General features: G+C 30.0%; 1 protein-coding gene across 4 annotated transcripts in view; it reads left to right on the top strand.

Annotated features, from left to right (window-relative positions):
* Nucleotides 1-26964, top strand: part of LOC118182489 (dual oxidase 2-like) — a 156319-nt gene that overhangs the window by 90804 nt on the left and 38551 nt on the right. For all 4 annotated transcript variants that reach the window (XM_035351838.2, XM_035351836.2, XM_035351835.2 and 1 more), the window contains 8 exons: nt 8239-8352; nt 11842-12047; nt 15260-15445; nt 19927-20149; nt 20645-20738; nt 20842-21017; nt 22187-22268; nt 25596-25801. In XM_035351838.2, the coding sequence (XP_035207729.2) occupies nt 8239-8352; nt 11842-12047; nt 15260-15445; nt 19927-20149; nt 20645-20738; nt 20842-21017; nt 22187-22268; nt 25596-25801 (1287 nt within the window). The remainder of the gene's footprint in view (nt 1-8238; nt 8353-11841; nt 12048-15259; nt 15446-19926; nt 20150-20644; nt 20739-20841; nt 21018-22186; nt 22269-25595; nt 25802-26964) is intronic.

Below are 26964 nucleotides of genomic sequence, written 5' to 3'. Positions count from 1 at the left end.
ATGAAAAGCATAACTACTACTCCTGTTCCTGCAAATAAACATTGTCTATAATTCTTACAGATCATTCAATGTCTTGCTTTGCTCAAGTAGTCAAAATTTACCCATAAATTGGTAACCATGTGATATGTTATATTATATACTCTATATAGATACAAGGTGTGTTCGAAAGTTCGGTGAATTTTACCATAAAAAAAAGGAAACTAGAAACAAGCAAAATAGCTTTACTGGCCTTCAAAGTATACGTCATTAGCAACAATACACTTTTGGCATCGGGTGTACAATTGTTGGAAACTATCTGCAAATGCTTCTTTTGGTATGGCTCGAGGCACTGTTGTCACACGTTGTTGGATCTCAGTAATATCGGAAATGTGTTGGCCTTTCAGAACTCCTTTGAGGCGGGGAAACAGGAAGATGTCTGTGAGAGCCAGATCTGGAGAATATGGAGGGTGATCCAAAACTGGAACCTGGTGCCTGTCGAGGAATTGGGTTACACGGATCGCAGTGTGCGGCTGGGCATTGCCATGGAACAGATTCCACTGTCCATTCCAATACTGTGGCTGAATCCGGTGTATGCGTAGCAGCAGCTGTTTCAAAACCCCCTCGTATTATTCTGCATTGACGGTTGTAGCTGCGGCTACAAATTCATGATGGATCAAACCCTTACTGTCGAAAATGACGATCAACAACATCTTGATCCTGGATTGTGTCAAACGACTTTTTTTGGGAGGGGGTGACGACGTTGAACACCATGCCATGGATTGCCGCTTGGTCTCCGGATCGTATTGATAGCACCACAACTCATCCCATGTAATTTTTGTTTCCAAGAATTGCGGATTTCGGTCCCATATGTCGATAAAATCTCCAGAGGTTTCCATCCAGTATTGCTTTTGCTCATCTGACAGCGAGTGTGGTACAAACCGGGTGCATATCTTACGTTTATGCAAATGTTTGTGCACAATGGTGCTCACACTGTCTAGGCTTATCTGCAATTTGCCAGCTATCATTCTTAAACATAGTCATCGATCTGCCGCAAGCACCCGTCGAACTCGTTCCACATTGTCTGGAGTTGTGCTTGTTGTAGGGCGCCCCGACCGCGGCTCATCTTTGACATCCTCCTTTCCGTTTGTAAAGCATTTAAACCACTCATATACACTTTTTTTACTCACTGCTTCCTGACCGTAAACTTTCACTAACATGTCATGTGTCTCCATCGCCGTTTTGCCTAACTTGAAGCAAAACTTTATGCATTGCTCCATGTCACACTGACAATCTTTCTCACACTGACTGTGTTAAACTGCTCATAGCATGCGCTTCCTCTTATCTGTCGTAAAATGGCCGTGAGATGGCTCTAGATGACATTTCTCTCACTGCGTCTGCGTGAGTGCAAGATCCTAACAGGCGCGGTTTTTTAATTATGAGACCAATCACCGAACTTTTCGAACACAACTTGTACATGTGTTTTTTCTTTTAGATTTTTTGTTTGTGTGTTCTTTTTTACTATAAATTTAGTTAAAATAAAATCTGAAAGTAGTCAGATTTTAATGTGAGACCAGAAGTTTTAAGTTCTTTCAGCTCACAGTTTATCAATCTGTTTTTAAACTCATTCCCTGTTACTATTGGGTTGGAGGGAAAGTTCTGTCGTATTTTAAATAGGCAGGTGATTTTTCTTGTAAATAAAAAAAAATCTGGCTAGTGAGTCAATCAGATTTTTTTTTTTTGTTGTTGTTGTTGTTTTTTTAGCTGCTGTATAATATAAAAGGTGCCCTTTTTTACCGTTCATCATTTACTTGTAATATTTAAAGGGAAAAACATGTTTGTAGATAAAGTGCATTTACGACACTGCATTTTATATGAATTCCAAAAAGGAAGCAACGCATCTGTTGCATGTAAAAATTTATGTGCGGTATTTGGAAAAGATATTGTAAACATTCGTACTTGTCAAAGATGGTTTAGCAAATTTCGTTCCGGGGACATGAGCCTCAAAGAAAGTGTTCGATCTGGACGACCATCCAAGATCGATAATGATGTTTTGCGATCCATGTTGGAAAATAATCCACATTTAACAAGTCGAGAAATTGCAGAAGAGTTTGGCATTCATCATACAACTGTTGGAGATCACATTAAATCTCTTGGGTTTGTGTTAAAGCAAAGTGTTTGGGTTCCACATGAATTAACGGAAAAGAATTTGTCTGATCGTGTAAGAATATGTTCATCACATCTGATTAGACACAATGTGGAGCCGTTTTTGGACAGGCTGGTTACTGGAGATGAAAAGTGGATTCTTTACGAGAATATTAAAAGAAAAAAATCTTACTGCAAACCAGGAACATCATCAGCAACAGTTCCAAAACCAAGTATCCATCAACGAAAAGTGCTGGTTTGTTTGTGGTGGGACAGGAAAGGTCCAGTGTATTACGAATTGCTGAAACAGGGAAAAAACATCAACGCGGATCTGTACTGCAATCAGCTGGATAAATTGAATGCAGCTATCAAAGAAAAAAGGCCAGCATTAGCGTCCAGAAAAGGAATAGTGTTCTATCACGATAATGCTCGCCCGCATACTGCAGTGGTGACACTACAAAAACTGAATGCGTTAGGATGGGAAATCCTTAGTCAGCCCCCGTATTCACCTGACATTGCACCCTCTGATTATGACCTGTTGAGATCTCTGCAAAATTATCTAACGGGAAAAAAATTCTAGTCTTTTGAAAGTGTTTCTAAGGCAGTTGCTGACTATTTTAACTCCATGGACGAGAACTTCTACAAAACAGGAATTTACAGGTTACCTGGAAGATGGCAACAGGTTGTAACAAATAACGGAGCATATATAATTGATTAATATTAAACACATATTTTTATAAATGAATTCAAATATTTTCTTTAAAATACAACAGAACTTTCCCTCCAACCCAATATTTTGTTATCATTCTATCCCTTCATACAATAGAAAATGATAACTGATGCTCACATATAGCTCAGTGTATGTCATGGTAGCCCTTTATTTTTTGACAGCCCCCTTTTTTTTTTCTTTTTCTCTTTTTTCAGCTCATCATATTGGTGTTAAATTTTCTTAATAAGATGATCTACACACATATAACCTCTTTTGTCTTGTTAACTTTATTCATTAAGCATCACTGTCTTTGCACTTACACCACATAAAATTGACCAGCAAAATCACACAATTTTTAAAAGCAGGATATCTTGGGAATGCCTGACAGATTGGTAACTGTTGTCATACATATATTTATATTCACTGTATTATTCCATTAAAAATAATATAACAAGCAAGGTAGTTAGTACAATACTGTATGACCAATTTGGTCTAGATAACATTTTGTGCAATATGCTGCAAAATTAAGTGAATTAGAAATTGTAGTAAGCTCGCCTAAAAGTTACCAGGAGCTGTGGCTCCGAAAAGTTCAACACATTTTAAAAAAACAATGTCATTGAAGGGTGATAAATTATGCTACACGAGTAAAAGAAAATAAACACAGTAAAATACTAAGCGTTGGAAACTAGTAATGGCAAAAAATACAGTAAAATACCTATAGATGTGACACTTGAAAAATTAAAACATATGAAAATCAAACCAAGGAACAAGTTAAAACATAAAACAAACAAAATCAGATAAAAATAGAAAGTGGAAAATGGTAAATTAGCTGAATTCGAGGTCCAATCTGGCTTTTCAAGGGAAATATCTAATTGAATGTCGAATCAAGCTAACTCCATTACGCGTTTTGCCGAAACAGACAATTGAAACTTTTTAGCTACAAAATTTTTTAATTAGACAAAATGTCTTGGAAAATTTATTAGTCTCAATTCTCTGTTCCTATTTCCCGACGCGTCCGCACAAAATGACACATTAAGGTGTTAAAATATGTAAAAACTATTCCGATTATATCAAAAATCAAGACAAAAATAAAAATAAAAATAAAAATAAATAGCGGTCTGCTATTAGTCCTAAATATACAAAAACATACAGGCTGGACCTGCAAGCTTAAAGATTTATACCTTTATAAAATTTAGAAATCTGTAATTAAATTTAAATGAAAATTTAAATGAAAACAATCACAGTGGGTCTTGCTAAGACCAAGAAAAAAGTTGTAGTAAAAGAAATAGAAAAAACTGACCTGTGGCGATGCAGAGCTCTCCCTCTAAAAACAAGTTGAAAAGGGGTTGTAATTTCCTTCTGTGGACTTCAGCGTCATCCTGCTTGTCGTGTGACGTAAGTAGGGGGGAGCGATGTCTTTTGGGCATCAGCCAATACGAAAAGACTGTCCGTTAGCTGTAACTCGTCTCTAATTTTCGAAGGGGGGTCGGAACCCCCTTCGAAATTTAGAGACGTGAAAAGATTTCAAAATGGTGTCAGTCAAGTTGTTGGAAGAAAAAATTGTTACTGAAAGTGAAAATGGCTGATTCAGCTAAAACTACTAAACTTGGCCACTAAAGTATAAGTAAAAGGAAAAAACAGTCATTTTTTTAATAAAAAGTCGTAATTCTTCAAGCTAGTGGGCGATCAAGCTACTATGAAAAACGAAAAGGCCCGATTTGTTAAAAAAAGTAGCAAAATTGGCCATCAAAGAAATTTCAAACTATTTAAACAATAGTATTAAAAGTATTGTGCCAAATTTTTTTGGAGAAAAGAAAATGTAGTAACAAGAATTATCTGTACATTTTTTACATTAGATTCTCTGAATCAGCCATCCACTTTATACCTTCCCATTGGGCTTTAAGCATAAAATATCACTATCTAACTCAAAAAATCTAAAAATAGGTAAGGCTAATGCCAGCTTTTTTTAAGGTATTTTTAATTATTTTATGAGGAATTAGGTTACTTTTCAATATAGTTACGAAGTATAGTATTTCTTCTTGTAGGTGTTTAGCAGTATTGCAGATTCTTTTTATTCTGAGTAGCTGTGAATAAATTGTGTTAAGGATGACTCTTTTGGAAATATTTGAATTCCAGTTGGTTAATTTTAGTGTGGAAAAATGAAATTCTCTTCTTTTGTTGTAAACTTTTATAAAATTGTAATCAATAATATGTAAATCAAGGTAGACTACATTATGCTGCTCTGTATTTGTTTTATTTAGTTTTAAGCATGTAGGGTAGATATTAGCAACTTCTATTTTGTTGTAGTTATTAAATGCAAAATATATCTATAGATGTGTTGGTAAAATTTATGTTCTTCTGTACTGAGTGAACGGACAAAGATCAATTCTTTTGTAAAAAGGAATAATTCACAGACAGAGCTTGAAAAATTACCACCCATTGGGTTCCCTGCACTTGTTTAAAGATGCTATTGTTAAATTGAATAAAATTATTGAAGAGCATGCTGGAGAGGAAAAGCTGCCATTTTTCAATGCTAATAATGGTAGAAATTTGCGGAAATAAATCTGGAAGAGCAAGTAAACTTGTAAATATTTCTTCAAGTGGTAGAGAAGTATAGAAGTTTACTTCGTACTACTTCGGTAAGTCGTAGCATTGGATATGGTCTATTTTAAGTGAATTTACAGTTTTAAGAACTAGTTCGTTACTAGAGATCATCCACTTGTAATGCACATCCTTAAAATCATAGTTATTAATTAGGTCGCGTATCATACGAAGTTTTTGTGCAAAAAGATAATCTATTTCTTTAGGATAACTTTTGGTACTATTAGCTATGAACCTGAATTTTATTGGAGACTTATGAAATTTTGGTAATGCATAGAGATTGGCAAACCTGTTGTTATATTTCTGGGGATGTATTTTAAGCCTTTTATGTAGTGTGTTAAATTTATTGAGAAGAATCTTAGTATTGGTAGTGATTTTTTGGTAAGTGCAGGTGTTATTTAACTCTTTATGCAGAAGGTTGAAGTAAAATTGTTTTCAAATAACATTAAAATTGTTGCTGGCTTTGTCAATTTTCATGATGATAAAGTTATCTTGCAGTTTTTGAATAAGATCCTCTAGAATTTTTTTTAACGTTTAAATTCTTACTTTTGCAATATTCAAAACATTCCACTTTTTTTTTTTTTTTTTTTTTTGGATACGTATATGGAACAATTTTTCTACCTGAAGCTAAATTTTGACGTTTTTTACCTTTGTTGTGTACGAAGGTATCTATCATAGCTTTAGATATAAAAAAACCCTGGTTTTTCACAACGTTTTTTAATAACTAAAAACTAAAACTAAACTCAGTGGTGTAACAACCCTAATGGACCAAGGCCTGCAGTGCCCCAAAATCTGCTTTCTTGACCGTGATCCCCGGGGTGCGTAAGCATATACCCTGAGTCAGCTTGTCAAGTGGTCAGCTTGTCGCAGGAGCCCCAGTGTTTAGTCCCCAAGCGAACTTGGTACTCATTTTATTGACTCAAGTGATGGAAATCAAGGGATGAAAGGCTGAGTCGACCTTGCCCAGCCCGGGAATCGAACCCTGGACTTTCTGCGTGATGCGTTAGCCACTGTGCCACCAGGCCTTTTTTAATAACTGTATATGAATAATTTTCTTTGGAGAGAGCACAAATATAGCATTCCGTCCATTGCTGCTTTAAAAGCAACATTTTGAATAAAAACAAGACTGTTAAGTATCAAATGGTAATTTGCATTTAAAACAAATTTCCAAGCAAAAGATTTTTTTTTACCAGCAAAATCATCTAAAAATATGGGAACAGCCTCTGTATACAAAATAAATTTACTGTGAAAGATATTTTTGACAAATGAGTATGTTGAATTTTTTCCTGTTCTTTTATAATAAATCAATATTTTATATTTCACATATAAAGAAAATAAATAATATTAATAAAAATAAATCTGCTAAATTTAGAAATAAAATGAAACTAAATGCATAATATATAAAACATATGTAATGTGAAAATAGATCCTTCAATGGATGATTATTTTTATCTATTATCAAAAAATTAAACACGCAAGTGTTCATTTGATAAAATGCAGCATGTTTTATGAAAAATTAAGTTCAAACAGAAATGAGAAAAGTTTAGATTTTAAATCTGTCACTAAATATGTATTAATACTTTTTGCGTACATATAGCTTAATATTCTTATACAATTAAGATCAAGAAACAAGACTTAAATATAAATCTATATTCTGTCATTTATCTAAATTATCTGTTGCTAGTAATTTTTTCTCATTCTAGCATATCCTTAAACTCAACAATGAAAATTGTACTGTTTCATATAATGTTAAATGAGATTTTATTCACCCCCCTTTCTTTTGAAATGAGATTAAATTGTTAACTTTAAAAGAAAAATAAATATTAATATCAAAACATTAAGAATATTCAAACTTGTCTTAAGTTTTGACTTGTTAAATTTCTCCATTACTCTAACTGTTAATTCCTCTAATTTGAATGCTTTCACAAATGGTAAAGTTTATAGTAAGTAAATCATAGTGGGTTTTTTTTTTTTTTTTTCATACATAGAATATTATTTGAGTTTTATAACTAATCAATAACTTTTTATACTTTTAGTAAAGATTTGATGTTTCTTTAATTAATATAGATGTAGTCTCATTTTTAGTAAGCCTCGTTCTTATTTTCATTCATAATAATATTCTTCATTAATGCCTAATCATTTGCTACATAAAGGGAGGGAGACATATGTAAGTAGCCATTATCAATGCAGAACTTAAGTATAATTCATGTTTTTACAAATTCTTTTGTTCTGAGGCTCATACTTATTTTTATGCATATTAATATTTAAAAACTGTAATAAATAGATTACATAAAGATATGGAAGAAAAATTTTAAACGATAAGTATTCTTAATACAATCCAAATAAATTTTTCTTCTTATAACATTTATTAGAATTTCATTAGTACACTATTTTTTCATTTTAAATGTTGTCAGAATTGAAATCAAAACATTTGAAAATGTATTAAATTTTTAAAAAAAGTTTTTTTATCTTTCTTTTTTTCCCCCTTCTTTTCAATCATTATTTGCTTTTTAAGTGTTTTTTCAAACTTTTGATTGCATTTTATGGATTTTCTTTTCTTGAGTGTGTAATTTTTGTGTGAAATAAGTTCTATATAACAGAATAATTATGAAAAATATTTTATTAAATAATATCAATATAATTTTTCTGTTATTCTATTTCTATACATATGAATATTATTGAAGCCTGAAATGTATATTTAAGATTTATAATTTGGGGGTGGGACAAAAATTGATATTTTGAATCTTTTTTTATGCATATTATGTGCTATATATAAAAACTTTTTTTTTTTTTTTTCCTGTATTAAGGCTCAGTCATTGCTTTATTTCTTCTTGTCCATATGCGCAAAAAAGAAAGTTTGCGTTTACGACAGTCTGTAAGACAGCAAAGGAAGGTTTATTCAGATGAAAATTCTTGCCTAGGTGAGTTTTATTTATTAAAAAAGTGTATAATATCATATTGTACTTTTCAAAGTTTTTTAGAAGCTTATGGACAACTTTAAGATTAATACAAGGGAAAGTCAATGAATAATTACAAGCTGGTGTAGGATAACAAAAAATTATGCAGAATGATTTTAAAAGATGTAACTAGGTAGCTACACTGATGCAGTAAGCAACATCATCAGCCACTCAGGATGTATCAGAGTAGTGCGAAAAATGGCTACAGTGCAAGATCAGGGTTTAATTTCTAAAATTAGAAGTGCCAGAGCCCTATAGAAGACTGTGAGGAATAAAAGAAAAAATAAATAAATAACTAAAAATTAAAATAATTGAATAATTAAATTTAAATTTAAAGAAATGTAAAGAAATAAAAAAAGAAACCTAATAAATAATTAAACTAAATAAAAAAAGTATCGGGTCTCATCTTATTTGGGTCTACGACTGGAATTACAGTTCTACTCAGAAGCTAAGAAACATTTTCATTCATAATAATATTCTTCTGGCTCATCTTAATTATAATGCACTATTTCAAGGGATGACACACACAAAAGCCATTCCTCTTTTGCAGCACACCAATTAAAAAGATAAAACTATTAAAGCATCACTGAGAAGAGTACTGACAGCTCTAGAAACAGGAAGGAAATTTTAACAGAAAAAAGTAGCTTTGAATAAGGAGGGAAGAGTTCAAAACTTTCTGATTGCAGTGCCCTGTCAATATAATTCTAACCGTCAAGAAGAAATTTTCTCTGAATACGGTCCAACAATAACATGAGAATAAATGTAATACTCCTCTGTGCAAGTGACAGCAATGGTCTTCCCGTTTGGTTGCATCATTCAAAAAGTCTACAGGAGCTCTGCTGTAAGAAGTCACTAGCGTGGAATGTGCACAACCAGGGTATCGCTTTTAGTACCTTGAGGGACGGAACATAAAATTTACCCGCTCTTATAAATTCATTGCATATCATGGAGAATAAGTCTTTGATATAAGATTTGAGGCTTTTCTTTCCTTAAAAGCCTCAAACACAGCAAGTGCAAGGTTTGAGTGCGAGAGAAAGAAGCATGTATTCAAAAGTTAGAAACGATTTTTAAGTTATGTTTACTATTAAAACAAAATTTGTCTGCTAAATTTGTGGTTCCTTTACATAAAAAAGTGTCGGACCCCTTTAAGGGCTCTGGTGCGCTCCGGTTGCAATTATAATTTAGTTAAAAAACTGAGAAGTACTGGAGCTGGCACAATTTAAGCTCTGAAGAAGATTATGCATTAGAAGATACTGTGATGTACATTTTTAATACTGCTAATTTCAGAGGTGAGGAGTCTATGTGACTGTTTCACCATACTATGATATAATACTATTGAACGTTCAGGAAATATTACATCAAATAGCGGGTTGTGGCCAAATATGTGTATGATGTCATAATTTAAATTTAATGTAATAAATAATAAGTTTTTCTCAATATCAATAAAAGAATTAACATGGCAGTAACATATCATGTCAATTATCCTAAACTGAAACAAAAAAAAAAAAAAAAAAAAAAAGTTGCCAACAGCAACTATTTATTTAAAATGCTGACATTAATGGAAAATCTTCAGCATACAGTGACATCACATGCAGTCGTGTGCTTTCTTCAGCATCAGAATATGACCTTGATTTTTATCTCCAGCGAGGAAGACTGTTGCCACTCAGAAAAATGAGTGCGAAAATTAGCGTTTTCAGATGTTTTAATTAATATCTCTGCTAATTAATGTTGTATGAAGAGGAGAATGATCGAAATGGCTTCCCATGAATTTTAGGAATCTGGGGGTACCCTACCTTTGCGAAGAAGATAATGTCACAAACAAACAAACAAACAGATACATACAGATTTTAATAGTATAGATTTTATGAAAATGTCCAGGGCTATTGAATTGCAGCATATTGTTCCGTCATGACAAAGGCAGATCAGTCAGGTGTGTCTTGTAGAAGTCAGGTCTTCAACACCCTAATTAAAACCCCAAACTTAGCTCAAAGTGACTTTCATTTATTTGGTCCAATCAAAATTCATATTAGAAATGCACAGATTTGTTATATAATGCTGACATTCAACAAGAGGTTTGTATATAGCTATGGTAATGACCCAAATATTCTCATGAATTCATGAGATAAAAATTTGAACGCAGCTGGATATCATGTGGAAAAATGGAAATTGTTGCTGTGTAAGTATTTCAGGCATTTTTTTCCTTTAGCCATTTGTAAACTATTTGTTAATAACAGAACATATTTATACTGAGATTATTATAAATAAAAATTGAGTATCTGTTTGCTAGCCAACATAAGCACTAATGTTATTTTATAGTGTCAAGGAATTTTTTGCAAAATCTAAAAAAAATTTATCTGAACAAAAATGATAGAAAATTATAGAAAAACATTTTATTTTTATCTGGTCTGATTAATATGCTTCTATTTGTAACCATATTGAAAATTACTGTCTCACTACACTAAGTTATATAAGCAGCCAATAATTCAAAAATATCTGCCAACATAACTTATTAGTTTTAAGTAGCCTGATATTATAATTTCATTAATTAATCCAACTGCTGATATTGCACTCATTGTGAATATTCTGGCTCTGTATGTTTGAACATTCTTGAAAAATCATTATTTGTGGAGCAGCTGCTTGCTCTTTGGTTTGACAACTGATACTTTTTACACTATACCCGAATAGTATGGTGGTTAGGGAAGCCTAGTTCGGTAGCGAAGTGCTCTGGTTGGAATCCTGGAGAAGGCATGGTTGTAACTGCCCGTCTCTTCATGAAAAGCAACAATGGCCACCTATTAGGTGCCTCCATAATAAAATTGCCACCAGTTCTGGCCTTAGGAGTAGCCAATAGTGAGTAGGTGAATACCCGCCACTGGATAATTAAAAAAAAATTACACCACATATTTTAGTAGCATCCTTTTATGCATGATCATCACTCCCTCCTTCTCTCCTGGGGCAAAATGTTTAGTTCTTTAATCTCAATTCTGTGAGTTTTCGTAATTTATTTGATCCGAGTTTTTCTCTCTTCTTTGTTTTAGGATTATAAGGAAATATTACATATGAGAAAATATTTTTTCTCTTTCATTATGGTTAAATTTTTATTTATTGAAATATTTTAATGAGTTGACACAATATTGAATTCAAAATACATAATGTTCATGTATATTTGTTCTTTTGATGTAATACGATGGCATATTTATGTTTATATTTGGTGGGCACTTTCCTATAATGGCATTGGCTACTCCTCAGGCCACAAGTGGTGGCAATTTTATTGTGGAGGCACCTAATAGGTTACATCCTACGGAGGTACAGACAATTTTACATCCATGCCTTCTCCGGGATTCAAACTCGGGCCCATCGAACAGTCAGGCTCCCCTAACCGCTATACCATCTGGGTGGTGTCTATTACAAATAAATAATTGCTAACAATGAATATGTTTGATCATTTTACAGCAACTGAGTGGATTGGAAAATCAGAAGGCACCAGAGACGTCATCATACATTTTATGCAAGAAAGAAAACAAATGTCAATTACACTTTTAAATAAGCAGGTTTTGCGAGTAATTGATTTGAAGCATGTCCAGTCAGTTGAATTCCAAGTCAGCGCAGGAAGTAATTTAGATTATGTTCTAGTGCGCATTGCCAGAGAGTATGATTTGGTATGATTTTTGATTTTAACTATTGTAAATTATTTACTGTAATTACTTATCTAGTTTAATAAATAAAACAAACTTCACTAAATTGCAGTTCGGGTGTCCACATTGGAATCAGCTGTAACTAAAGATATGCATGGCTCCAGATGAATTAAATTACTTATGTAAAATAATTCATTTTTGCTTTTAGACTCATGAAGTTCTTTCAATTTATTCTAATCTCCGAAAATGCTTTATGATTATTTTACACCTCTGCTTATATATTTAAACTTTATAAATGTTTCAGTGTAAAGTAATGAGCTACTTTTCTAAATATTTCTGTAATTTTGCAAGTAGCTTTGTATAATTCATTGAATTCCATTAGATGGTGAAAGACTGAAATCTCTTCTGACCAAAATTTCACATAACCTCTCAGATGTAAACAATGAGATTCACATTTAATGTCATCACAAAATCAGAAAACAAACTTTCTGTTTCCAAATTCACTCATAACTAGGAGACATTTTATGGCCATATTTGCTTTTTATTGAAATGAAATGTGATATTTGTGAATTTTCTGATTTAGAGCGAGTCCAATAAAGCTAATGCTCAATGACTGCACTTTATGCTAAATAAATAAATATTTCAAGAAAGCAACAATGTGGATTGTTTGTTAAATTTTGATACATTTTAAGACAGATGAAATCATTGACTATATTTTAAATCAGAGGTGTGCAACGTTTTTGGGAATAGTGCCACTGTCTTAAAAAAAGAAAAAGTTATATGTACCACTTCCATCTTTTCCAACAAATTAAAAATATAAAAAGGTTGAAAAAAATGTTATTTATAGTCTGGTTATGTTTTTTTATGTAATCTGAGTAATGGACATTTAAAAAATAATATAGTAAGTAAGACAAACATACAAACTAGGGTTTTATTGTTAATAAACATTTATAAAGGTTCAATCAGTTAGGTCATGTATAAAATAAATATTAATTATTTGAAACATTTAATCCTAAATAACTATTAAACAGTCAGTACTTAATTAATGTGCTTTATTAATATATAATTTTTTTAAGTCATCTATTTTAGGATTAGTTCTTGAAGAGGCTTCCAAAACTAGATGTTTTAGGTGCATATCAGTTAATCTTGAATGATATTTTGATTTTATTATGTTCATAATAAAAAGCACTTATTCGCAAACATATGTTGATCCAAACCTACAATAATATCTGACAGCCAAATCGTGTAAATTTGAAAAATTGCTTGCTATCAATTTCCAAAATTCAATATAATTTGGATCACTTGAAGTTGAAATAAGTTTGCTTTTCAGTGTAGTATGCTGCTGTAGGTCAATAATTTCGATTTCGATTTCAGCTGGGTAACAATTAACATCTTGCAGAGAAACTGAAAAAAGATTTGTGAAAAGATCAGCAATTTTTTAATCACCTTGAAAATCACCAAACCTAGCACTGAATGAATCCTGCAACATGGATATTAAATTCTCTAATCTATCATAGTTCAGAGCATTATTGACTTTAGTAGCTAATTCCTGAATTTATGTGAAATGTGTTAATCTTTTTTCTCTGAAATCAAGACAAAAGAGCAAAAGTTGTTAACAAAAAAAAAAAAAAAAAGATGTATGACTAACTAGGATAGGAAAACTACAATCTTTTCCCTGTAATCTTAAATTTGAATTATTTAAATGCCCCATAATATCGGTGAGAAAAGCTAAATCCCATAGCCAATCTTCATTTTTGCATAACAAGCACTCACTGGGCAGTTCCTTGTTTTCTTCCAGATATTTTAAACACATTCCCTCAAATTCTATTGTTCAATTTAGTTGAACTTGGAGAACAGCACCTACTATAGTGTTACTATAGTGAAATTATTGAAGCTAAATTAAAATTCAAACTATGAAGCTAAACTAAAATTCAAAGAGTTATTATATTTATTTTTGTGTGTTTATGTTTGTATCTATTAATGGAGTTGATGCAAATGATACTATTATTTTTTTTTTTTAGTCTTTTTCAATAAGTCTTTGCATGCCACTGTTAAAACTCTGCTGTGCCACACTGTGGCATGCATGCCGTGGGTTAGCCATTCCTGTTTGAAATCAACTGAAAAAAAAATATCTTATCATGATAATAATACAAAAAGCAAGCATTTAATAAAAGTTTGGTTTTAGGAGAAAAGTATCTGAAATTTTTTAAACTGCAAAGCTGACCAAGAAACAAATAGCTGTATATATCTAATAAAATTTATTTAAAAAAACTAAAAACTCCTTAAATTAAAATAACCTTAGTTTTAAAACAAGCTACTATAAAATAAATAAAAAGTGTACCATATAGTACTGTAAAACTGTATTATTGTGCCACTATAAAAAGTGAAGAAAGAAGTATCTTTTATTATTTGTTTGCTTTTTATACTTATTTTCATTTTATGTGCGTTATTTATGTGTTCATTTATGTGAGTTTATTTCGTTTTTTATTTAGTCTAAATCTGATAATTTTTACTTTATGCTTTACAGACTTAAATTTCAACATTTATGGATTTCAGGCCTTCTAATGCATTGACATAGTTGATCATTCCACCAATTATTAAAATCCTTAAAATGACATATCATTCATCAGATTTATATTGCATAAATATATCATTTTAGATTTATGCATAAACTTAGTGCTTAAACTAGTATTAGGTTGACTTTTATTTATTGTTTGAAATGAATGAAACTATGATAAAAGTTGGTAAAAATAATATTAAAAATAATGAAATGAAATAGAGAAGATAAACTAAAATTATCAGGATATAAATGCAAATTTTCGTTTTATTTGACATTTATCATCAAAATACTTTCCCATTAAAGGATACAAAATAAGTATTATTATTTATTTTGAAATCAAAGTTGAATTATATGATTATATAATTATATGCTTGCATGAGAATGGTTTCCTTTAATAAATTACATAGTTTTAATTTTTTTAGATACAGTTTTGTTCCATAAGGTGCATATTTTTTATAAAATTTTCTTTTCGTTCATGAATATGTATATCATTTGCCTGTTTATCGATTTATGTTTCATGGAAACAAATATATTTAATTATAGCCTTCATTTATCATATACTTATTGTTAACATGAAAAAAATTAAAATTCTATATTTTTATTGTATTGTAATAAATACACTAAGTAATGTAGGGTTTGAATTCTGTATCAATTAATATATTTTGAAATATTTTAGGTTTTGAAATTTGAAAACCCAGATGAAAAGGAAGTTTTTATAGAAAAACTTGAAGCATGTCTAGGAAAAATTGGAATTGGACGTCAAAGATATGAAGTAAATGTGTCTCATATGTTGAAAAGTGCTGTTACTAAAGCTCATCGACAAGCACAGTTAGAAAAATTTTTCAGAGTTGTTTTTGCACAGGTAATTTTTTCATAGGTTTTGCATTTGGGGGAGGGGAGAGAAAAAAAGGTTTTTCTTCTGTATAACTTTTAACCTCATTTCATGAAATCCAAATTTTTCCAATTTTTAGCTTGTGTAAAATAATATCAATTTGTCGAAATGGTTTTGAACATTAAAATTTTAATGTATCTTATAATACATTAAAAATGTGAAGTAAAATAATTTTCTTAATGACTGTGAAAGTAATTTTTTTTTTTTTTTTTTTTTTTTTTTTTTTTTACCGTGTTTCTGATATCTTGAGATATTTTGTTCACTTTCTGATATTTCATTAAATTCTGTGCAAATGTTTATTTATTGTTATTAACTTCCTTAAATGCTTAAACCACATTAAATTGACATTAATTTAAACAAAGGTAAAAGTTAACTATATATATAGATTGGTCATATATACACAAATAATATTTCAGTATGCATTTTTGAAGGTTTAAGACAGTATATTCTTCTTCAGCTAATAGAAAAGCAAACAGAGGAAAATCAACACAAGCTTAGAACAAAGCAAAATTGTAAAACAAATGTATCAATATCTTAAAACATTTAAGAAAATTATATAAATTAACAATTGTATGCTAGTTGTTATTAACTTTTATCTTTATTCTAATTATTTCACTTATTTTCCAACATATTTTATTCCCAATTTATGGTTATTTCTGTGATTCTGAAATTTATATTTTCTCCAGGTGCATGTCTATTTTTTATATAGTTTTATAAGACGATATGTATATGTTACCGTGGAAACCTGCAGAACTTTCTGGATGACCCAATAAATACTACCCACAATTTAAATTGCATACTTGGGAATAAATATCATTAGCTGCTAAAATTTTAAGTATTTTTAACAGCCACTAATTGCATAAATAATTTGTGTATGGAACCTTTGGTTGAAATAGCTCTTGTGAAATATGCTTATTGTCCATGTCATAAAAGAATTTACAAACTATTGGATTTCAATGTATCGAACTACAAATTGATATAGAAAATAATAATAAACTAAGCTAGAATGTCCTTCACAAAGGCATTCCTCCTCTTATTCAGATAGCCCTTAAAGTTTTGCCATAATCAAATAAACCAAATAAAATAATAAATTAAGAATAAGCTTTGACAGATATTTAAAATTTGAATTTGAACCTTAAAATTTGACAGCCATTAGATATGGCTGTCAAGATTTAAGGAAGACATTATTAGATCTAGCTTTCAAAATTTAAAAGAACTTATGTTATATGGAATGTTAGATGAAGCTATAAAGGCATGACAAACTGCAGCATATTTAGGCCATAGTTCATACACTTATGAATAGTGACAAACATATAAAATACTACAGTAAAGTAGAAAAGTTTGCGGAAGGAAACTCCTCATAAGTAAGAGATAATTGTTATGTCTACTGGATAGCTATAAAGAATAGAACTGCAATTTATTTACATTGTTTAAGCTTTGTTAAGCAGATACATAATTTGCATACATTTCCTGTTTTTGGTTTCTTACCTCATCATGTACTGAAGTAAATGCGACCAGTCATCATCTTTTGACTGGTATTCCACTAATGTCATTGCATCATAAGAGGCAGAATGAGGATCTCTTAATAGAGAAAATAATATTGCCTCATCTTCAGCTGTGAGTCATGTTTCAAGTACTATGTGATGAGCATAACCACATGTGGAGGCAATCTATTATACAACTTAGAGCATGGATTTGTACAGTAGTCTCAAACTGCATGATCTGAAAGCAGCTGATGTGTCCAATGTTTTTAATAAAATAACCAAATTTTAACTAAATTTTTAATTTTTCACACTAAGTATTTATAAAGAATAAATAAACAATGCTAATTATAATAACAAAATGGGAAAATTAACACGTATATTAATTTCCTATCTGAAATCTAAAGGTTGGTGGTACCTGCAAGAAATTTTGTTGTATACATTTTTAATTCATTTGAAAACAACATTCAAAAGTTTTGTACAATTCCAAGCATAGGTATTGATATAAGGTGGATCCAAAGAAAAGCACAAACAAACAAGATTTATTAGGTGTACATTAATTTGTGTCTATCTGTATAGCAATATTAACTGCACAGCTGTGCAACCAACTGACTAGTTGATTTGCTCAAGAAAAGTATACATTATAAGTACCAGTTCTGTAGGAACAAATTAGAAGCACCAGAATACTAAAGCACTACTAATAACAACTAAATTTACTGATTGTACTGGCATGGGGAGTTCTCCCAGCTTAATCCAATTGCATAGTCTACTTGCACATACACACAGTGACAAAGCCTCAAACGATTCATTATGTCTCTTTTTCATTTAATAGCAATCTGACACATAAGCTCAGTCCATATCAATGTATCTCAAACTATAAGCACCATATTTACAGCAGATATATAACTGAAATGTATTCACTGGCCATGTAAAATTGCTTCGGGGTCCACATGCAACCCAGTTTGAGACCATGCATATAGTATGATTCCATGATGTTTTAGAGTAACAAGCATTTGTTTGTTATTAAAAGTAATTTGATTGTAATAAATTTTGTTAAGACTTTTGTGCCAGTATGACTACAAACACTGCAGAATATCACATTCAAGAAATTATTTTCAGTTAAAATGGTAAATTCCATAAAATTATAATGGAGACACAAATGCAGTCATAGTTACTTTATTCATATTCACACTTTTAGCTTTTCTTTATATTTAGTTGCTTACTTTGTGTACTGCAAAGGTATTTTACATTAATTTTCTTTTCTGGGTTAGAGGGAGTTTTTAACTTTAAACTTTTTGTATGGTCTCATAATTCAAACTTAACATTTGTAATGATTTTATAATTTTTATATTTTTCATGTCCTTGTCCCAGGTTTACTATTCCTTGTTTTAATTTTGTTATCATATAACAAGAACTGGAATTAAATGTTTTGATATGATTTCAACTGTTATTATGGTTATTTTGTTTGTACTTTCTCAAAAATGAGACTGATTCATGATTTTATAGATTAGGTTATAATTTTAGGAAAGATTATAAGAAATCTCTGTAAAATTTTCGATTTCAGTAATGTTTTCATATTAAAATTTAAAAAAATTTAAATAAGAGATTTAAGAACAGCAAAATATCAATCAATCTACTAATATTTTTCCATTAAATAATGCACTCATGTCAAAAATTATTTTTACATGCATGAAACCACAGATTTCTCAGAAACTGTGAAGTATAATTTTATGACTTTTTCTAGAATGATTTGTAACATCACGACACATAAATACAATAAAAAATATTAAGAGCACTGCATATGATACAAAACCATGGCATGAAACAATAAAAATGCTAATAGTATGTAACAAGGAGAGTTAAGGGGGAAATAAGAATAATTCAGAAATTAGGGCTTATGAATTCAAAACAGAATATGATTTTGACTAGTATGCACATATCATAACATACTTTCATGCTGACAATAACTTTATTAATCACAGTTTTTAAGGAATTAAGTTCTATTGCTTGAATGTGATTTTCAGGGCATTTGACATCTCTAGAAGAAGCATACCTCTGTGTAAATGCTTTTTGGTATTGGGTTAAGGTAGCTGATTTTGCTGGCTACAATTTTTGCTCAATATCTTCATTCTCAAGAAATCCGGCAATTTTTGATGAGCATTGTCATCCATAAATAAAAGTCAGATCCATATGCACCTTTGAATGTCTTACATAAGGTTCTAAGACCTCATCCCAATATCTCTGACTGGTCATAGATCTGCTGCTGAAAAAAATTTAAAGCAAAATTTATAATTGGCTGCAAATTCGAAACTTAAGTAGACGTTCTGTCACGACAGGCAGTTATTGTTAGATATTGATCATTGACCATGTCCAGGCCTTCTTTCAATAGTTCCGGAGTTCTGAAATTGTTTCTGTAGGGGAAACATTTGTCTGTTTTGAAATATTCACACCTCTTACTGCTTCCATGCTTGTCTGCTCTGCTCCTAACCAACTGATGATTCACCACTTCACAGATTCTTCCAGGTGAATGGAGCCATAATGAACCATTTCGAGTCCTTACACACTGAAACCAGCTGTATTGCAGAAATTCACTCAGGTATTCACTTTGAGGAAAGTACTTGATTCATTGCTAGATGATGTAATGCCTTGATTTGCATATTAAAAGCTGTTTATCGCTTTTGACTAGAAAAGGCTAATTAATCAGACTTGTTTTTCACATATTCCCAGAAAAAATAGATTACATTGATTGGATATTTCTTGGAATATCATAACTTTTGCATATGTAAAAGTAAAATTTGGACATGAGTGTAGATTAATAATTCGATCCAAAGCTTACAGATTTGTTATAAAATTATTTCTATAGCAAGAGAATTATTAATGCATTTAAGTTTATGACCATGATTTTGAGTTTAGAAAATAAAAAGAAGATTAATTAAACATTTTTTCATAACATATATTTTCTGTTCTTAGGCATTTTCAATTAAACATGATGATTCAGAAACTTTGGGAATAGATTATAATCAAGCGAAAGAAATTGTTAACATAGAACTCACTGCATATGAATTTGCTGAAGCACTCTCTTTGCGTCCTGAAGCTTTATTTGTTAAGCAAATGTTTGCTCTCATAGATGCCGATGGAAATGGCTACATATCATTTAGAGAGTTTTTAAATGTCATCGTTATTTTTGCAAAAGGTAAACTTTTATATATTTTAGTGAATAATAAAAAATTTTTTGTTCTTAATATTTAAAAACTTTGCCTAATTTCTAAAACTCAGTTGTCTAGAAATTTTCAGTTATATATATATATAATTATTCTTTTGCAATTTAATCACAGTACAGAAATAAATTTTCTTGTATTCTTAACATTTCTGCATTTTAGTGAAGTATAATCTTTATTTGATATATAAAATCAAAGCTAATGCAAATTCTAAATAATTAAAAACTTAGATGAGTATTTACAACATTTAAATAGCTGGATATTTTCTAATTCTTTAGTGCTTTTAGTATTTAGCTATTTTTCTTCTAACCTTAAGTTAGATACAATTAGTTCCTGCATTATATACATACTTCTCTTCTGTTGAGGTATTTCTTATACTGTGAAAAACTTATATTATATAATGTGATCTTTATATTTTTATGATAATATAAGGTAATTTTTTAATGTAACACATTTATGTATATTTCTAGGAAGTCCAGAAGACAAAACCAAACTTATGTTCGATATGTATGACATAGACCATTCTGGGAAACTCTCCAGACAAGAATTTTCGGATATGATAAGGTAATGTTTCTGTTCAAGTTATTTGTATTTGTTTCTCTAATTTTTATTTATTTCATTACATAAAAATATATACTTAATTAATTATTGATATCTCTTCAAACAGGTCCCTTTTAGAGCTGGCAAACCAGTCACTTTCTTCTAGTCAAATAGAAGAATTAATAGCTTCGATGTTCTCATCAGCAGGATTACAGAAGAAGCAAGAAATAACATTTGATGACTTTACACATTTATTAGCTGATCATAGAGAGGAATTGGGCTATGTGCAATTAAGTTTCAATAGTAAATATTTTTTTACATGATCATATGTTTTTCAAGCTTTTTTGTGACAGTAACTGAGCTATTCTAAAATGTGCATAGTTTTATTTATTTGAAGGTACTTTGCACTTTCCTAGAGACTCATTATGTTTCTTAGACCAAGTAACATGAAAAATCAACTATGTCGACATTGGAATTTGAACCACAGATCTAACTGCTAGCAAAATGTGCTAGTCGCTTGCAATATGAGGGCTCACTGGGCTTTGGGCAAAAATTTATTATATTTTCCTCAACTTGAAGGACAGAAGACACTATTTAAGTTAAGCCAGTTTTTGTCATATAAGAGTCAGTTTTTTTGCTTTATTTTTTAATAATAGGAATAATTATATGCAGTAACAGCTGTATAAATATTTAGTTTTGTAACTTTAACAAAATTCTTCTTTTTTAATTTTAAAAATGCCAAGACACAGAAATTTTCATAATTTTGGTGACTCTAAACATGTCCCTATGGCCAGAAAAATGAAAAAAAAAATTAAAGGGCCTTATAAGAGCTTTCATGGAATAGATTAGGTTTAATAATACTTAATAAAAGTTATTTAGGTTAAGTCTAATAAAATAAGGCCTAAATAAACCTTATTTATAAAATTAATTTTTTTCATAAAAGTTAGTTTCTTTCTTTAGTTACTATTCAACAATGTATAGTGACTAAAGAAACTATCTTTTAGTACTTTATACAAGTCACTATTTTGAAATTGAAAAATTAATCAAAAGAGATAATTTGAAAGTATTTGATATAAAGAAATCTGAGAAATTTTCAGAAGTTAACGTACATTTTTTAGTGCTTGTAATTCCTTAAAAGGATTCATTCTGCCAAACCATTTATAAGCAAGGTGTGGTTTGTTATTATTATCATTTTTATTTTTATTTTCTCTTAACATGGAAATGATAGATGAAATTCGCCATGGCGATATAAATTCAAGGAAAAATAATTGATGTGTGATTTTAAAACTATTGAATAAGAGATACATTTATAAAGTTGAAATACAATTTTTTTACATTCTTGTTACCTTTTTCTCCATTATAATTTTTCATTTATTGCATATTTCATGTGCATTTTAAAATTCAAACCATAATTATTAATTTAAGGAAGTTTTCTATGAATAATATATAATAAAGATTTATCTTCATTTAAGTTGGTGATGGTTATAAAGCTGCTCCTGCTTCACGTAAAAGTATTGCAGTCAGAGCTGAAGAAACAATTCTGAGAGCTTACAGGTATATATTTGATACATGTTCTGTAAATTTGTTCTATTGTTTTTGATATCATTAAAAGTTGTTTCAAAACAATCTAATAAAGCTCATTAAGGATTATATTACAATCAACAAAAAACACAAATAGAAATCAGTGGTCATGATCCTTATTGTAAATAATTTTATATATTACTGGAATAATTCCAAAATTAATGAATTCCATGAAATTCCATGAAAAAGTCAAGTATTGTATTCATGATTGGTGCCGTATAGATAACTTGGATTTTCTGTAACTTGGGCTGGATTTCTCATTTTGTTACTAATATATACATGTAAATTAAATATATGTTAATGGCATCATGAAAAAGTATTGTATTTATGGCTGGTACTGTATAGATAACTTGGATTTTTTCGTAACTTGCTGGATTTCTCATTTTGTTAGTAATATATATGTATATATTTTAAAAGCTATATATATGCATATATATATATATATATATATATAATAAAAAATGCATTTAAAATTCATCAAGTATTGTATCCATTGCTAATACTGTATATTTAAATTATTACTTAAAATATTTAAACTATTACATAGATCACTTAAATTTTCTCTAACTTCCTGGATTTCTCATTTTGTGACTAATATATATATATACATACACACATATTTAAAAGCTTTCTCTCTCTTCTTATGTATTATATGTGTGCGTGTATGTGTAAAATAAAAAAATGCATTTAAAATTCATCACATATTCAATTCAGAATAAATCACATGCAAAATAAAAAAAAAAAAAAAAATCAGAAGCACAGTGACAGACTGCTAGAAATAGGGATGCAAAATAATGCCAAAACCAAAAATGAAATATGAAATTTATATCTTTCGCTCCATCGTCATCAGGGGGTTGGTGCAATGAAAGAAGTAAATAAATAAAACAGCTGGTTTCTGAACTGACAGAGTAATTATTAAATACAAATTAAAGTTAAAATTTTAAAATAATCTTAGAAAAACAATTAAAGTAATTTGTGTCTTTATCAGTCCAACCCCTACAAGCTGAAGTAAACAACGCAAAAAGTTGCAGAATTATAGTATCAGAAACATAGACAAATTCGAAACGATTACAAAAAAGAAAAAAAAAATAGACAAATTTTAAACAATTACTTTGAGTAGGTCAATTTCCAAAAACAAAACCATATGCAATTTTTTCATCCAATATTTGAAAAAACAAAACTATACGCAAATTTCGAAAATATGCAGACTGATTTAAAAACATAAATCGTAAATAAGCAATAAAGCTTTAAAAATTTAGAATATTTTTAAATTTTAAGTTTTTACTTTTTAAGCTTTATCGCTTGTTTATGATTTATGCAATTTTTTATGTCATTTTCAACTTGCCATGAAGGATTCGTTAATTAAGTCAGAACAGTTCAAGGAAACAAGTTTAAATGAAGTGTGTGCAGAAAATGTGTGTAATTTAATAGGCCATCAAAGGAAGTCATGTGGTGTCTATATCAGATTTTTTTTTACTTTGTATTTATTTATATACATATCCATATTTATAACTATAATACAATAATGCTTGATGAAGCAAGATATGAAAAAAGAAGAGAGATGTTAAATAGTATTTTAGATTGTTTGTTTTATTTATACTTTATATTTTTTGTTTGCTTGATTAGAATTGTAATCTTCTTTTTACATTAAATATCTTTTAATCAAATGTAAGCCATAGATTTTCAAATATTCTTTATATTTCCAATACAGATTTTTAATTGGCATTGGTTGAACTCAGTTCATTTTTTATTTATTTTTATTTTATTTTATTTTTGTATATATTTTATCTGTATGCTGAAATATTCTAGTAAAAGATGTTTTGCAATTTTGCACATATTTTGCATATGAGTATGCAGAGCATGCTTCATTTTATTTTCATGAATTTTGTACCTAAAAAGGTATGAAACATTCCATATTAATTCCTTTCTGTATTTTATGGAAAGTATAATGAATATTTTAGTAACTCGACTTTTTTTTCTTTATGAAGACCATGCAAAAATTTTAATTTAACAATTTCATTTCATTAGCATCATTCGTTTTAAGGTATTTTACTTCTATTTTCAGAATTGTTCTTCCTAGTGGTGAAATTTCTCTCATAAAATTATCTACATTGTGTAGAAAAACTTTCTAATTAGAAATACATGCTTAGGATCAGTAGCTACATGAAGCTTATATTCATTTTATTACAAATGCTCTTACAAAATTTTGGATATGTGACATTCTCTAGATGCTGTAAACTTTAATAAACTACAAAGATAATTTTGGAATTATTCCTGTTTGGTGATTTAAATATATATATAATAATTTATTTACTAAAGAAATATTGATTATATTATCTTCTAATATAATTTCATAACAAGAATGTATCAATATGAGGGAACCCAGAAATAGGAAGTTTAATTCCGAAAATTGTTTTTTAAAAGGAAGAATGTAAATCATGAAAAAACTTTTTTTTTTTTTTTTACTTGAATTTAAATCATGAAAAAGAGTTTGAGAGGTATTTGAATTTAAATCATGAATAACAAAAATTCAAACTTTGAAAAAGGAAATTAATAAATCAAGTAATTATCTTCATTGATCGGAAATTAGTTGACTTTTCAAGGGGAACAAACCAACTCCCATTCAATGAACAATAATTAATAAATGCGAAGGTGTTTCTTCTCTTACTCAAGTAAGAATGATGATGCCAAACTGGCAAATTAAGTTAGGCCAAAATTGTAGTTCCATTCAATGATTGGATTTTTAGAAGAATTTTAATTCATTCAATATATATATATATATATATGTATATGAATTAATCCTAGTATGCAACTACCAAAATCAATTTAAATGTAATATACATATTTATATGAATGGACTTTCATGAATGGTTATGTCAGTATTATGCAAATTAAACTAATTAGGATGCATAGTTGTGTATCATATACTCAGTGCATCATTTTGTGTTATTCCTGTTACTACATAATATCTTAAGTCAGCTGTTCTCAACCTTTTGACTAATGCTTACCATCTAACAAAAATTATAAACCTTTAGTACCACCACTGTACTACTACCACCATGACTCTTGAACAAAGCTCAGATTGCATAAATTTACGAGTGTTAGAGAAAAAAACTCAATCAGAAAGTTGAGGTTTTAATTTTTGAATTTAATAGTTAAAAATACTTTGCTTCTTTGCGTACCACCTATTTTTCTCTTGCGTACCACCGGCTGAGAACTCCTGCCTAAAGTTATTAAGTAGTAATATAAATTGCATAATTTAGCATTTATATTTGTTAATTTTCTTAAAATATTTTTCAGTGTCATCGGAGAAGAAAATCTATTGAAGACCAGTAAACCTGCTTCTCATCTGCGTGTTGAAACAAAACCTGTATTTTATGAAAAAGATCCAACCAAACAACAAGTAAATCGAATAATCCGATTCATAGAAAATAATACTTCCCATATATTTTGGACCATATTATACACATTAGTAATACTTGGAATATTTATTCAGAAAGCGTATTGTAAGTATTTTCTACTTTTTAATTATAATCTTAAAAGCATATTTTCTTTTGGTATTTAATTTAATTAATATAACTGTTTATATGTATGTGTGTTTTATATATATATATTATATGTGTTATACAGGGTGCCCACTAAAGTCAGGTACCACACGTTTAACTGCCGAACATCTAACTAACTATAGTCATGAAAGTTGTGTCTAGGTGACCATGAAGCTACTAGATGAGAAAGCTTACTGTGCCACCTGGTGGAAAATGGCGGAGTTACCGTCCTTATCTTGAAAACGGTACGAGATAGGAAAAAAATAGTGAATTACAAAGTTATAGATTATCTTCAGTTTAGTACGGAAAGACATCCTGTTGACATGGTGTTAAGGACAGAATGTTTTAAACACGTATTTGTTTGTTCACAATTTCCTACACTGTGATGTGATGAAACGATCTTAGAAAATAAAAAATGACTAGTTATCACAGCTACCTTCATTTCCTATTTTATTAATATAATTTATAGCTTTTGACTAGCTACCTTTATTTCCAATGTTCAGACTTCACTCCATTATCTGAAATGAGCATCTGGATCCTTGTAGAACTTCATGTAGCATATCAGGTGACACGTTTGCACAAGCATCTGGAATACATTGTTGAAGTTTCTGCAATGTTTGAGGAGATGTTGCACACACCTGCTGTTTGAGGTATCCCCACAGGAAAGAGTCCATTGGAGTCAGGTCAGGTGATTGTGGAGGCCACTCTTCGAAATCACCATACCCGATTATTTGTTCTTCGAATTCCTCCATCAGGTACTACTTCACTTATGACGCCTTGTGTGCAGGTGTGCCATCATGTTGCAACCACCCATTCTGAAATTGAAGCAACGGCAGGTTCTCAACAAAATTTGGTGTTACATCTTGCAGAAGTTCTAAGTATCATGATGCCGTTAACATACCCTGGTAAAATATTTGACCGATTAGGCTGTTATTATAAAGTCTACACCATTAATCAAGAACCATATTTGATGTCGAATGTTGGCAGAATGATGAATTTTTCAGTCCTTAGTAATGGGTGTTCTGTTTATTGTATATTTCATTCTACGAAACACATGCTTCATCCATTCACACTATATCTGCGAAGAATGTTGGCTGGACCTCTGTTTAGTTCATGACGAAGTT

This window comes from Stegodyphus dumicola, chromosome 6, assembly GCF_044657685.1.
Source record: "Stegodyphus dumicola isolate Sdum_Otavi_A_Nest chromosome 6, ASM4465768v1".
Classification (NCBI taxonomy): domain Eukaryota; kingdom Metazoa; phylum Arthropoda; class Arachnida; order Araneae; family Eresidae; genus Stegodyphus; species Stegodyphus dumicola.
The sequence above is the reverse complement of the archived record's forward strand: the minus strand, read 5'-3'. Positions and strand labels throughout refer to the sequence as shown.